The 14309-nt window shown below is 35.5% G+C and overlaps 1 protein-coding gene, 2 long non-coding RNA genes and 2 pseudogenes across 3 annotated transcripts; 2 read left to right on the top strand and 3 right to left on the bottom strand.

The window, feature by feature from the left end:
* The first annotated feature begins 740 nt into the window (after window positions 1-740).
* On the top strand, window positions 741-1149 carry LOC122146584. The gene is made up of 3 exons (XR_006161102.1): window positions 741-818; window positions 929-955; window positions 1040-1149. It is a non-coding gene; the product is annotated as an uncharacterized LOC122146584 (long non-coding RNA).
* A 144-nt stretch (window positions 1150-1293) lies between these two features.
* Window positions 1294-2652, bottom strand: LOC122146583 (39S ribosomal protein L4, mitochondrial-like). The gene is made up of 5 exons (XM_042766146.1): window positions 2578-2652; window positions 2379-2486; window positions 1811-1920; window positions 1631-1704; window positions 1294-1483 (listed from the first exon to the last, which is right to left on the bottom strand). The coding sequence occupies exons 2-5, from the start codon at window positions 2472-2474 to the stop codon at window positions 1338-1340; spliced, it is 426 nt and encodes a 141-aa protein (XP_042622080.1). The 5' UTR covers window positions 2475-2486; window positions 2578-2652; the 3' UTR covers window positions 1294-1337.
* Window positions 2653-5186: 2534 nt separating this feature from the next.
* Window positions 5187-5935, top strand: LOC109103606. The gene is made up of 4 exons (XR_006161101.1): window positions 5187-5253; window positions 5354-5435; window positions 5544-5570; window positions 5654-5935. It is a non-coding gene; the product is annotated as an uncharacterized LOC109103606 (long non-coding RNA).
* Window positions 5905-9321, bottom strand: LOC109103607 (annotated as a pseudogene).
* A 682-nt stretch (window positions 9322-10003) lies between these two features.
* On the bottom strand, window positions 10004-12216 carry LOC109058662 (annotated as a pseudogene).
* Window positions 12217-14309: the final 2093 nt, after the last annotated feature.

Raw genomic sequence — 14309 nt, 5'->3', positions numbered from 1 at the left:
TGCAGATTTTTGACATTTTTATTATTATCATCAATGTTTTAATTATTAGTTTTGCTGCTTAATTTTTATTTATTTATTTTTTGGCAACCAAGATACTTTTTTCAAGGTTCTTGGATGAATAAAAAGTTTAAAGGAACAGCATTCATTTGAAATAGAAATCATTATAGATTATGCATGTGTAATCATATACTTATGTTTTTTAGGTACAGTTAGTGCGCTGGAGGAGTGTTTGGACCATACTGGGATCGGCGCATCTCGTGTGCAGTATGACTCAGAGACTGAGGAAACTGGACGCTATACTGCCAGATCCAGCTCTGTGACGGAGGAACCCGCGAGTGCTTTCCAAGAATACATCAAAGGCATGGTCAGTACACAAACACTTCCACACTTACCAATCTTAAAACGTTTCGAATTTGAAACTTACATTTGTCCATTCCACAGACATGATCACACAGGGAGAGTGATATCTGTCCTCGTCCAAAGTCATGCATGTCCCATTTTCAAGTCTAGTTTCAGTTTCTTTGACCCGTGGTTGTCAGTTTACATAACAATGTGATTCTCTTCACAGTTATACGGCCAGTTTTTTGATCATCCTCACACGAGGAACTTGAAGAGAAAACTGATCCAGTGGCAAAGTATGGCTACTTCTATTAATACACAATCTTCATAAATTAAATAAATGATTCAAGACCCTGATCATGATCTGTTCTGAATGTGTTTTGGACCCTTTATCAGGGTTTTTCCAGCATAAGCAGAACTGGGAGATGTTTAAACCTCCAGGAGAGAAGAGCAGGAAGGAACTTCACTGGGCCATTAGGGTATCATTAATCATGTACTTGTTTTAAGTAGCTGCTTTTAAAAGCTGCATTTATACATAAAGCTTGGTTTATTTTATAGAAAAAAAATATTCTTTTGTTTTTGTCCTCAGGAACAACTTGTGTATCAGCCTCCACCTGTAGTTACATACATATACTTGTTTTTTTTTTTTTACGGAATGCCTAGATTCCCTTATTCTGAGTGCTTTTTCTTATCTCTATAGCCGAGACCTCAGAAGACGTACATCCCCAACATTTATGTGGTTCAAACAGAGAAGAAGCGATCTGCGCTAAGATGGGAGATCCGACATGATTTAGCACATGGCATTATTCCAACAAAATCTCTTATCCCTGACAGAGAATCTCTCAACCTCTGCCTTATCTTTTATATATGTCTAATGCTATTATTTTATTCATGATATTTGACTTTTTTTTTACTTCATTGTACATGTGAAATGAGACCTCAAGATCATTGTTCTTTTATGAAATAAACATTTTAATACTTTGAAGTCTGTGCTGTGTTCATGGCATGTCACGGTATGGGAGTTTGAAGGGATACAGGGGAGTGTAGCGCACATCATGCCAAAGAAGCTTCTTTTCAAGAAATTTTACAGCCTCCAGAGTGAGAACCAGACTCTCGTGTTTCAACATGCTGTGGACGTTCAGACCTGTAAAAACCAAACAACATAATGTTTGTTTTCTCAACTCATCAGTATTAAGATCATGCAGGAGCTTTGATGCAATGGTTTCATTCCCTTATATTTGGTTAAGGGTGCTTTCACATTACAGCTTTTGGGTGTGGTCAGTTTGTGTACCTATGGCTGGAATGATATTCACTGTTTTCAGATCTTCAGTCGCCTTAAGAATGTTCTGAGGGAATTCATCGCCTCTGAAATGCATGCATGCATGCAAAAAAAAAAAAAAATTATTATTTAAGGACACAAATATGTATATCAGGTTGGCAAAGACATATGCATCCACATCTGCATGCTTACACATCAACGATGAGGACTGAATCCCCCCACTGCCTGTGTTTGACCAGCTCCAGGAGGTAGTGGGGGTCTGGAGTGGGAATCTCCAGTGAGTCCACAATATGAAGGTAATCCTGGAGAAATAATGACTTTCACTTAGTTTACATTTCATCTAACTTTTATGAACAAAACCAATTTGCTGCCCTTAAGGATACTAGTGTATCAGTGTTGTTATTGTTACCTAAAACTATTAAAAACAGTTTCCATTAATTGGAATAAAGCTGTAATAAAATATAAATCTTAAGATGAAAAATTACAAATTAGAGGATGCTGTGGCATCTAACTGAAAAAAAAAAAAATAATAATAATTATAATTATAATAAAGTCCTAAAATTACTAGAACTAAAACTAAAATAAAAATAAGGCAAATCAGTAATATAAAAACTACAAAAAAAAAATGCATAGCAAGCACATAACAGAACTAAAATTTAAAACCAAAAGCGTTAAGAAATATTTTAATAGTTAAAATAAAAAGCATAAAACAAGTATTAAAATAAGCATGCAAAAACTTTAATAGTGCACTTCCCCTCACCTGAGCCAGTTTGGCAGTTAGGGCGATTTTCAGCCCTTGCACTCGCACCTTCATGGGCAACATGTAATAATAGCTGGTTTGGTCCCCGTGGACCATGAGCTACTCCTCCTGAACGAGAAAGAGGAGCATTTGAGTGCAGTGATAGTTTCATACATCTGTGTGTTTAAGATAAAGCTCAAATCAACAGACTTGATTTTACCTCCTCTCCATAGTGGAGAACGAATGCTTCCATGCCGTGCTCGGCCGCTTCCTTTCTGTTTCCACGGTTTCCTGCCTCCTTCTGTGATGGCAAAGCTGAATTTTCAGCAGCCATTACTTCAGTCTTCAGTGTCACATGATCCTTCAGAAATCTTTATAATATTCTGATTTGGTGGTCAAGTAAAAATTTTTATTATCAATGGTGAAAACAGTTTTACTGCTTAATATTTTTATGGAAACACTTTGGATTCTTTGAAAAAAAAAAGGTTATTCTGTATTCTTTAAATAAAAGTATTAATTTATTAAAAAATAAAAAAATAAAAAATAAAATAAAAAAAAAAGCTTACTGACTGTTCTTATTATATCCTGAAATGTAATATCGTATGGTAGAATTCTTTTCCGAACTTAGCCATGCATTGTCTTTGCGTGCAATGAAACCTCCTATACACCAGGTGGCGCAACTAGCTGCATAAACCCAGTTAAGTTCTTCTTAGTTACAGTACCCCTCCCTCTCAGCCATCCACTTTGTCTCAGAAGGGAATTTCATTCTCTTACTGAGGGCTAAAGGAGAGATCTCTCCATCTACCTCAGGATGTATAAAGCTTTTGACAGCTGTTGGGAAAATGAAAGCAGGGACGATGAAGGATCTCTGTCTTCCTCCTTCTGGACAGATCAGGAAAGTGAGGGGAAAGATAGGGACTAAGAAAGAAAGAAAGAAAACAGAGTGAATGATAGAAAGCCTGAAGAAGACCTTAAGGATGTCAAAGAAAGCTTTTTAATGGGAAGCGATAAAAAGAAGAGTGTGAAGGAGATGCTTGAAGGGAATGAGTTGGAGAAGGAGAAATATCCTGAGGCAGATGAAGACGAAAGTGAAGTAGAGAGAGAATGTTTCATAGTTGATGAAAATGAAAATGGCATAGAGATAAAAATGAGGGGAAAAATCGTTGGAGAGGAGTTAAAAGGAAAAAGAGAGTGAAGATGAGGAAAAAGAAAGTGAAGACGAGGAAGAACAAAGTGGAGATGAGAAAGAAGAGCTGTGTGAACATCAGAAAGGGAATGAAAAGGTAGAGAAGGAATCCAAAGAGAGTCAGGAGGAAGAGGATATGAGTGAGGAGGAGAAAGAGAGCTCTGTGAGTAGAGAAAACAGAGGAAAACGAGGCAAAAGACCCAAAGCGATGATTCAGAGGGCGAGGAAGATCAGCTGAGTGTGGAAGAGTGTCAAGAAGAAGAGTTTTTTTCAAGAAAGTGAAGAAAAGATGAATTTTCAGAGTGTGAGGAAAAGAAAGAGAGTCTCACCAAAGAGGTGAGCGCAGGTGAAAGTGGGGAGGAAAACAGTCATTTTCCAGGAGAAGACCATCAAACTGACCAGCAGCAGAGTCCCATAGAGAACCACACTGGAACTCAGAATGGAGGCTCTGAAAATGTGGCATATTTCAAAGATGGCTGGGAGAAGGAGGATTTGCGGGACTGTCTTGACCACCCCTATAATTTGAGGCACAGGAGGGGCAGAGTTCAAAGGAGACCTGAGGAGAAACAATATGATGATGGATGATGACAAGGGGGGAATAGAAGAAAGATATGCATTTATATTTTTTTCCATGCATATAAGAAAAATTTTTCTGAAACTATTGGTTATTTTTATGCTTGTACTGCATTAAATATAATTATTATATTATTATAGAGTATTTGTATACTGCTTAGAAGCATGTTATATCCTATATATATATATATATATATATATATATATATATATATCTGTGTGTGTGTGTGTGTGTGTGTGTGTGTGTGTATGTATATGTTTCAGAATATTTAGAAATATGTTTTATAAAAAAATAAAATAAAAATGCAGGTCAAAAATATTTGGTCAAAAATCAGTACCATTATGAAATATTGTTACAATTTAAAATTACTTTTATATTTTCATATATTTTAAAACGTAATTTATTGCTTTGATGGCAAAGCTGAATTTTTAGCATCATTACTCCAGTCTTCAGTGTCACGTGATCCTTCAGAAATCATTAGAATATGCAGATTTTTGACATTTTTATTATTATCATCAATGTTTTAATTATTAGTTTTGCTGCTTAATAGAGGAAAATTTTTATTTATTTAGTGTATTTTTTGGCAACCAAGATACTTTTTTCAAGGTTCTTGGATGAATAAAAAAGTTTAAAGGAACAGCATTCATTTGAAATAGAAATCATTATAGATTATGCATGTGTAATCATATACTTATGTTTTTTAGGTACAGTTTAGTGCGCTGGAGGAGTGTTTGGGACCATACTGGGATCGGCGCATCTCGTGTGCAGTATGACTCAGAGACTGAGGAAACTGGACGCTATACTGCCAGATCCAGCTCTGTGACGGAGGAACCCGCGAGTGCTTTCCAAGAATACATCAAAGGCATGGTCAGTACACAAACACTTCCACACTTACCAATCTTAAACCGTTTCGAATTTGAAACTTACATTTGTCCATTCCACAGACATGATCACACAGGGAGAGTGATATCTGTCCTCGTCCAAAGTCATGCATGTCCCAATTTTCAAGTCTAGTTTCAGTTTCTTTGACCCGTGGTTGTCAGTTTACATAACAATGTGATTCTCTTCACAGTTATACGGCCAGTTTTTGATCATCCTCACACGAGGAACTTGAAGAAAACTGATCCAGTGGCAAAGTATGGCATACTTCTATTAATACACAATCTTCATAAATTAAATAAATGATTCAAGACCCTGATCATGATGTGTTCTGAATGTGTTTGGACCCTTTATCAGGTTTTTCCAGCATAAGCAGAACTGGGAGATGTTTAAACCTCCAGGAGAGAAGAGCAGGAAGGAACTGCACTGGGCTATTAGGGTATCATTAATCATGTACTTGTTTTAAGTAGCTGCTTTAAAAGCTGCATTTATACATAAAGCTTGATTTATTTTATAGAAAAAAATATTCTTTTGTTTTTGTCCTCAGGAACAACTTGTGTATCAGCCTCCACCTGTAAGTTACATACATATACTTTTTTTTTTTTTACGGAATTGCCTATATTCCCTTATTCTGAGTGCTTTTTCTTATCTCTATAGCCGAGACCTCAGAAGACGTACATCCCCAACATTTATGTGGTTCAAACAGAGAAGAAGCGATCTGCGCTAAGATGGGAGATCCGACATGATTTAGCACATGGCATTATTCCAACAAAAATCTCTTATCCCTGACAGAGAATCTTCAACCTATGCCTTATCTTTTATATATGTCTAATGCTATTATTTATTCATGATATTGACTTTTTTTTACTTCATTGTACATGTGAAATGAGACCTCAAGATCATTGTTCTTTTATGAAATAAACATTTTAATACTTTGAAGTCTGTGCTGTGTTCATGGCATGTCACGGTATGGGAGTTTGAAGGGATACAGGGGAGTGTAGCGCACATCATGCCAAAGAAGCTTCTTTTCAAGAAATTTTACAGCCTCCAGAGTGAGAACCAGACTCTCGTGTTTCAACATGCTGTGGACGTTCAGACCTGTAAAAACCAAACAACATAATGTTTGTTTTCTCAACTCATCAGTATTAAGATCATGCAGGAGCTTTGATGCAATGGTTTCATTCCCTTATATTTGGTTAAGGGTGCTTTCACATTACAGCTTTTGGTGTGGTCAGTTTGTGTACCTATGGCTGGAATGATATTCACTGTTTTTCAGATCTTCAGTCGCCTTAAGAATGTTCTGAGGGAATTCATCGCCTCTGAAATGCATGCATGCAAAAAAAAAAAAAATTATTATTAAGGACACAAATATGTATATCAGGTTGGCAAAGACATATGCATCCACATCTGCATGCTTACACATCAACGATGAGGACTGAATCCCCCCACTGCCTGTGTTTGACCAGCTCCAGGAGGTAGTGGGGGTCTGGAGTGGGAATCTCCAGTGAGTCCACAATATGAAGGTAATCCTGGAGAAATAATGACTTTCACTTAGTTTACATTTCATCTAACTTTTATGAACAAAACCAATTTGCTGCCCTTACGGATACTAGTGTATCAGTGTTGTTATTGTTACCTAAAACTATTAAAACAGTTTCCATTATTGGAATAAAGCTGTAATAAAAATATAAATCTTAAGATGAAAAAATTACAAATTAGAGGATGCTGTGGCATCTAACTGAAAAAAAAAATAATAATAATTATAATTATAATAAAGTCCTAAAATTACTAGAACTAAAACTAAAATAAAAATAAGGCTAATCAGTAATATAAAAACTACAAAAAAAAAATGCATAACAAGCACATAACAGAACTAAAATTTAAAACCAAAAGCGTTAAGAAATATTTTAATAGTACAAAATACTATTCATACTGCAGCAATTTCCAAAGCATGCAAAACTTTAATAGTGCACTTCCCCTCACCTGAGCCAGTTTGGCAGTTAGGGCGATTTTCAGCCCTTGCACTCGCACCTTCATGGGCAACATGTAATAACTGGTTGGTCCCCGTGGACCATGAGCTACTCCTCCTGAACGAGAAAGAGGAGCATTTGAGTGCAGTGATAGTTTCATACATCTGTGTGTTTAAGATAAAGCTCAAAATCAACAGACTTGATTTTACCTCCTCTCCATAGTGGAGAACGAATGCTTCCATGCCGTGCTCGGCCGCTTCCTTTCTGTTTCCACGGTTTCCTGCCTCCACCGCTGACTTCAGCTCTTGATTTGACTTTTGCATGGCTCTACAGTAATCAAATTATGAATGACTGTCATATGCAATGATTCAATTAATACGACTGAAGTTTATATAACATAACTGGAACAGTATCATAAAGGAACTGTTCACTCAACAATGGAAATTAGAAGAAAATTTACTCAATCCTCAGGTTATCCAAGAGTTTGGGGAAATGTAGCATTACATTACTTGCTCACCAATGGATCCTTTGCAGTGAATGGGTGCCGTCAGAATGAGACTCCAAACAGCTGATAAAAACATGACAATAATCTACAAGTAGTCCACACAACTCCAGTCCATCAGTTAACATCTTGTGAATCTAAAAGCTGCATGTTTGTAAAAACAAATCCATCCTTAAACCGTTTTTAACTTGTAAACCATCATTCTTGGCAAAACCCATAATTTCAAAATAACGCTTCTTCCAGTGAAAAAGTTCATCCCTGTTGTCCCCTCACATTAAAATCCACCAACATATTTGTATAGAATGGTTTTATTTTTGCTTTGTAAACAATGCTTGATCTGGAAAACAGCAATTTTATGGATAGAGGACTTGTATTTTAGCCAGAAGCAGTGGTTTTAATTTTAAACCGTCTCAATGGCAGGGTTGCCAGGTTTTCAAATCAAAACCCGCCCAATTGCTACTCAAAACTAGCCCAAAACTGCCCAATCACATTTCGAGGAGGGCCCTCAGATAAAATTTGTTCTGGGGATAAAAATACACTTTTTTTTTTCCCCCAACAGCATTAAAGTAGCCCAATTCCGCAGAAAAACCGCAGACTTGGCAAAACTGCTCAATGGATTTGTTTCTCACAAACACACAGCTTTTCGCGTCACAAGATGTTAACTGATGAACTGGAGTCGTGTGGATCACTTGTGGATTATTATGATGTTTTTATCAGCTGTTCGGACTCTCACTCTGACGGCACCCATTCACTGAGGATCCACTGGTGAGCAAGTGATGTAATGCTAACTTTCTCCAAATCTGTCCCAATGAAGAAACAAACTCATCCACATCTTGGAAAACCAGAGGATGAGTACATTTTCAGCAAATTTTCTTTTTTATTTTGATCTGTGAGTACAGATTGATGTGATGTAGTGATGTTTTTAATTGTGTGAGTAAAGTTTGCATCATATTTTCTTTTTTTGCGTTTGAAATTACGTTGCCAGACCTCTACATCATGAAGAATGTCCAGCCTATTAGCAGAAACAAAAACAACCATATATTCATTTGTTTGCAATTTAACTCCATCCTAAAAATACTTCATAGAATTAAATGCCAGGTACCTGACAGGTACTGAGAAGACATCAGGGTGCAGGTCAACCACACCAAGAGGTTCACCGTCACAGCTCCCCAAAGACTCGAGCCAGGTCTGGGCAGGTGCCAGGTGAGCTGGGATGACATCCTCACATCTGTGCAGCACTGGAAGATCAGAGCCCGACGGAGAGGCCCTCTCTGCAGCAAGAGTTCAGACATCTTTAGTTCACTGGTATGATGAGGATCCTTTGACAATATTAACAATATTATAAAATAATGTAGGTTCTCCATCCGTCATGTGTTTGAATAGCTTTATAGATCACAATAGAAAGTTCACGGTTTCATTCTGGCAGCAGTTTTGTAACTACGGTAGGTTGCAGATATAAAGTAATAATGCATTATAAGAAAGCTTTGCATACTTTGTCGCCCGACTCCAATGAGATTGGATGGAAGTCGCAAATTAGATGGAAGTGCGTTTTCTCCAGAGACAGATGAGATGAACTGGTTGGAGAAAAACATGGGTTGACTCCTCAGCATGACCCTCAGTATCATATTCACACGCATCTTTATTGCAGTTATTACCCGCAATACAAAAATCAATGCGCCCGCTTACTTACCCTTTTAACAACCGTTCTTCCACATATCGCTAACGTAGCACGAAACATGATGAGGGCTAATTAAGACAAACAAGAGCACCGCTGTTATAATTTCAGTGTCTTACATATTTGGTTTCCCTAACAGAAGGTCGTGATGGTGTGCTCTGTGCGCACGCTTCCGTCGCTCACATATGACGTAAGCAGAGTTTATACCGTCTATGGTTTAAACGCTTTTTTCTTTTTCTTTTATTCTTTACTTGTGCATTCCTATTATGACTGATCACTGGTACTGTCATTATATAAGATGTTTAATGTTTTAATAGTACTGGTTGTGGCTCATAATGAGCACTAGAGCACGACACAGAATCGCTGTTCTGATGTTATATGTGTAAAAATATATAAAGATTAAAAAAAAGTACATTATTGTACATTCGATGAAAGTTAAGCATAAAAAGGAAACATTATTCATAACATGTTTGTATTCATTTTTTTTTTTATTAATATTACTTTTATTTTCATTAAATTTGTATTTTTTTAGTATTTACATATATAGAGCGAGGTACACTATTGTAAATGTAATACCCATCCCTCAAGTTCTAAAACAATTTCAAAATGACACTTATTCGAGACAGAAAAAAAACCAGAAGCTAATACTAAGTAATGTTAATACAGCTGTATCTAATTAAGTATTCATAAAATACCATACCTTATTTAACACAGCCACATTACAAAGCACTGAAGATAAGCTTTTTTTTTTTTTTTTTTTTTTTTTTGGTAATGGAAACCCCACCTTGTTATTTGCACACAAAAAAAAAAAAAAAAAAAAACACTGAACACAATTCTAAGTAATGCTGGACACAGCAATCTTCAAAAATAAGTAGTTTTATTTGTATCTTACAACTACAGGTGCAGAAAAGTCTTTGCGGCTTATTAGTCAACAGACTCTTGTCTTCACAACAGGCAAAGCCGTACGACCTTCATAACAAGGTGATTTGTGTGATTGCATAGTGCAGTTTAAAACTTCAAATTCACAACCCCAGGTCAGTAAAAAAGACTAACAAATGCACCACACTAAGATTTTTTTTTAACTCCATCAATAAAATATAAGAAGAGAATTTTTGTTTGACATATCAATCAGTGCAATCAATTGTTTCATATGCCATCTAATTTAACAAACAAATATTTATAATTTGCATATTAAAATTTTAGAAGAAATTTACATATTCTCTACAGAGTGGTGATGGTGCAGCTCAAGATTTAAACAAAACCCCAGGCAAAGCATTTCTAGTTCTTTACCAAAACTGAAAAAAGAAAAGAAAAAAACGTTGATTTGATCTAAATTAGAAAAATGTTTAATTGTGGCAAATGTGTTGGCAGCTGGGAACATCAAAATCAAAACAAAATTTCAAGTATGATCTTAAGAATCCCAATCAGAATAGTCCACAGTATATTTCCTCCTCTTCCATCACGTCCTCAGGGCCCTGAGAGTGTTGAGACTGTCCAGGAGTCTCATTTGAGGAATAAGAGTTTTTCTCAACTTCCTCTTCTGTATGCGCCGTCTGGTCGTAAAAACACCCTCATCTCAAACTCACTCTCCATGTAGGATGGATGTCCGTAGATTCCAATTCCAACAGGCCTAACAAAATCCCCGGGACGATCACCACATCCTGGCCACAGGGTGGTAGACTGAAGCTTGTAGGTATCAAAGTTTGGCCGCAGCGTCTTGTCAGAGACGTAGAGATCCGCATCTCCCTTAAGGCTTTGCATGTACAGGATAATGCGTCCTTCGTGGTTGAGACGCAGGTAGCTGTAGTTTCCTGCCCCAATGTGGCCTTGCACGACATGGAGCAGGACCCATTCATCAGGCACAGAAGGCTCCTCTGAATGCTGCAGAGAGCCCAGGGCCCGGGACAGGGCCGCCAACACCAACAAACCACCCCAGCACAGCACCATGGTCATAGCTGCCAGACCCCAGCTACATCTACAACCTCCCTGCAATCACACAAATTTTAGTCACAGATTATTTCAGTATCATCACAACCATAATATTCCAAAGAAATTGGATTTTGGGATTTGGGATTGGATAAGAAAAAAAAGAAGCAGAAGAAAAAATTAAACCTTCATTATTGTATAATGTTGCTCAAAACATTTTAGAAGTATTGAGATATGTTAGATAAAAAAAAAAAAAAAAAATCTGAATTATCCCGATTGCATCAGAATGGTGGATTCATGGATGGGATAAAATGTAACAAAACTTTAAATTTTTTAACGAACATAAGTATTAGCTATATGGGGTATACACATATTTATATTTTGCACTTGATTTTTATATATATATATATATTATATATATATATATATATGTTGTGTTCCAATCATTTTGACCCAGAGAGAGGGAAAAAAATGCTAGTTAATGTTATCACATTGGATTAAAACCTACTAACTTTACTCACAGAGTGTTTTACAACTTCCAAAAAAAAAAAAAAAAAAAAAAAAGGATAATTTTTTGGAACTGAATGATCGTAGGTCTTATTGTTTATGCAGTAATGAGTTTATGAACCTTCATTTTTGAGACAACATTGCCAAAATCATCCACAAATAATGTTTCATTTCCTTCACTCAAAAAAAAAGAGGTACAAAAGCTCAAATCAACAAAGCCAGTTCTACAAATAAATACAAAACCTGTGCTAATCGAATGAAAAGAAGTAGACAAAAAGATCGAACCCAAGATTTGGTGGCACATAGCATGATGAGATGCTTACATGGTGAAGGATTAGGGTTAACCCTTTACAGTTCTAAGAAGCCTAATTTTCTTTAAAAGAAACTGCAAAAGAAAAACACCAAGTGACCCTGTGTTTATTATTCTACCTCTTGTTGTTTATATACATATCTACATCTACATTTAGAGCACCGGTAATCCTGGAGCAGGTCTTTGCTTTAAAAAAAAAAAAAAAAAAAAACAGCAGAAAAATAAATCAGATTACCTGTTCCTGAACAGCAAAACATTGAATTTCCAAAACCAGATTACTCTTATTCAGATTTTTCAACAACTGGGATCTGGACCTGATATGAGACTACACTGAAACAAAGTGTAAAAAAAATAATAATTATAAATAAAAATGTGAAGAATTCACTTCAAAATTTATTTTTTTATTTAATGTTTCTTTGTATTATCTTGATAAATTTAATAGTAATTTCTGAGTCCTATTTGTTCCTACACCTTTTTTTCCAGTACTTGGAGTGCTGTTTTCTGTCACATTGTGGCCAGGCATTCTGAATCTAAACCTTGCATAGCTATGAAACGACATCATCTGACACAAGTCATATATCTGGACTGACAGCAGGCTGTTAAAAATATCTCCGTCGCTATTTTCACTCAGCCACACACTCGGTCATGTAACGTTAGTGTCAGTCCAGCCAGAGAAACCGGTTCTTCACATACTTCAACCGAACAGTGCATTAAGACTTCTCCGCAGTGTGTATGGACAGTCCTAAAGCAGATCGTCCCAAGAAAATAAAGCTTTTGTTGCATAAGCAAACAGTCGGAAGTGAAAGCATTAGTTTAAATATCACGTTCAAATGTGTATTTGAATATAACAGCGCTGTTCAAAACAAACGGACTTAGCAGCCAGCTAGCTGAATAATTTCTGAAATATAGGATACCCTACAAAATTATCTGCACAGTGCGATGTAACGTTACTATAACACGCTCCGTTTCTAAATTAAAATTACATTTAATTCCTGAAGCTGGCACAAAACCATAAGTTAGCTATTTAGCTAGCTGGCTAACAGACCAGTCATTTTTATGACACCGAAACAAAATAACTATTCGTAATTAACGCAGGCCCTTCGAAATGTTGACAAATATGAATTATTTTGAGTTACCGGTGCATTGTCAAAAAATACTCCATGGGAAAGGAGAGTTGGCGTCGTTATTTGAAATTAGCTGTTACAGGTGTGGAGTTGACTAGTATGACGCTCTTGGACCTGATGGCATTATGACGCGCATGCGCGCCCTCTGTCGGTCAGGAGGACAGCAGCGGACAGAGCAGATCACAGCATGCGACGGAAACGTCAATGTAGTTAAATTGTTTATGACGTTTCAGAGAAATTCCAAAAAAAAAAAAAAAAAAAAAAAAAAAAAATCAGATTTACTTTAATAATCTAATTTTATCCTTTCGATATGTATTATTTTGTTTATTACTTGTTTTTATTATTGTAATAGCATTTTGATCTTTTTTTTTTTCATGACCCTGGGCAGATCTTGGGCTTTATTGTTTCTAGTTTTATTCATCCTTCGCTCCCGTACTATGATTTTTGTCTGTTTCTTGTTGGATTTTCGTTTCCTTTCCTTTCCTCACAAAAAAAGGAATTCTCCAGTGTTATTTGCATGTAGACATTCAGACATTATTGGTAGAATTAAACAAATGAACAGTGTTAGATATAGTTAAATAAGTGAATATGTGCAAAGTGTTTTATTCTTTCAAAATGCATGATTGATTTTCACACAAAGCATCAATACACACACACAATTAAAAAATATTAGGGCTGTCAAATGATTAATCATGATTAATCACATCCAAAATAAAAGTTTTGTTTACATAATATATGTATGTGTACAGGGTATATTTATTATGTATATATAAATACACACACATAAATTATATATTTAGAAAATATTTACATGTATATACATTTATATATTTATATTCTTATATTTTATATTATATATAAATATATTTAATATATAAACATAACATATTCTTCTTAAATATATACATGCATGTGTGTGTATTTATATATACATAATAAATATACACAGTATACACACATATATTATGTAAACAAAACTTTTATTTTGGATGTGATTAATCGTGATTAATCATTTGACAGCCCTAAAAAATATACACCAATTAAAGGAAACAGATGAAAAAGAATAACAAAAATAGAAGGGAGATGCTTAACAGAACAAAATAATAATTACAATAATATAATTTAGAAGCTTGAGAGCATTATGCTACTATACAGCAGTGTTATATTAGTACCATTGAAATGCTATTATAGCTTTGTCAATATTTCAAATTACTTTATTTTAATATACTTTCTGCTTTTAATTTAAGTTAAAGCTTTATCAATTTTGTTGTTTTTGTTTAAAAAATATATCTGTAATTT

The sequence above is a fragment of the Cyprinus carpio genome, chromosome A11 (assembly GCF_018340385.1).
Source record: "Cyprinus carpio isolate SPL01 chromosome A11, ASM1834038v1, whole genome shotgun sequence".
NCBI classification, from domain to species: domain Eukaryota; kingdom Metazoa; phylum Chordata; class Actinopteri; order Cypriniformes; family Cyprinidae; genus Cyprinus; species Cyprinus carpio.
Note: the sequence above shows the minus strand (reverse complement) of the source record. Positions and strands in the feature narration are given on the sequence as shown.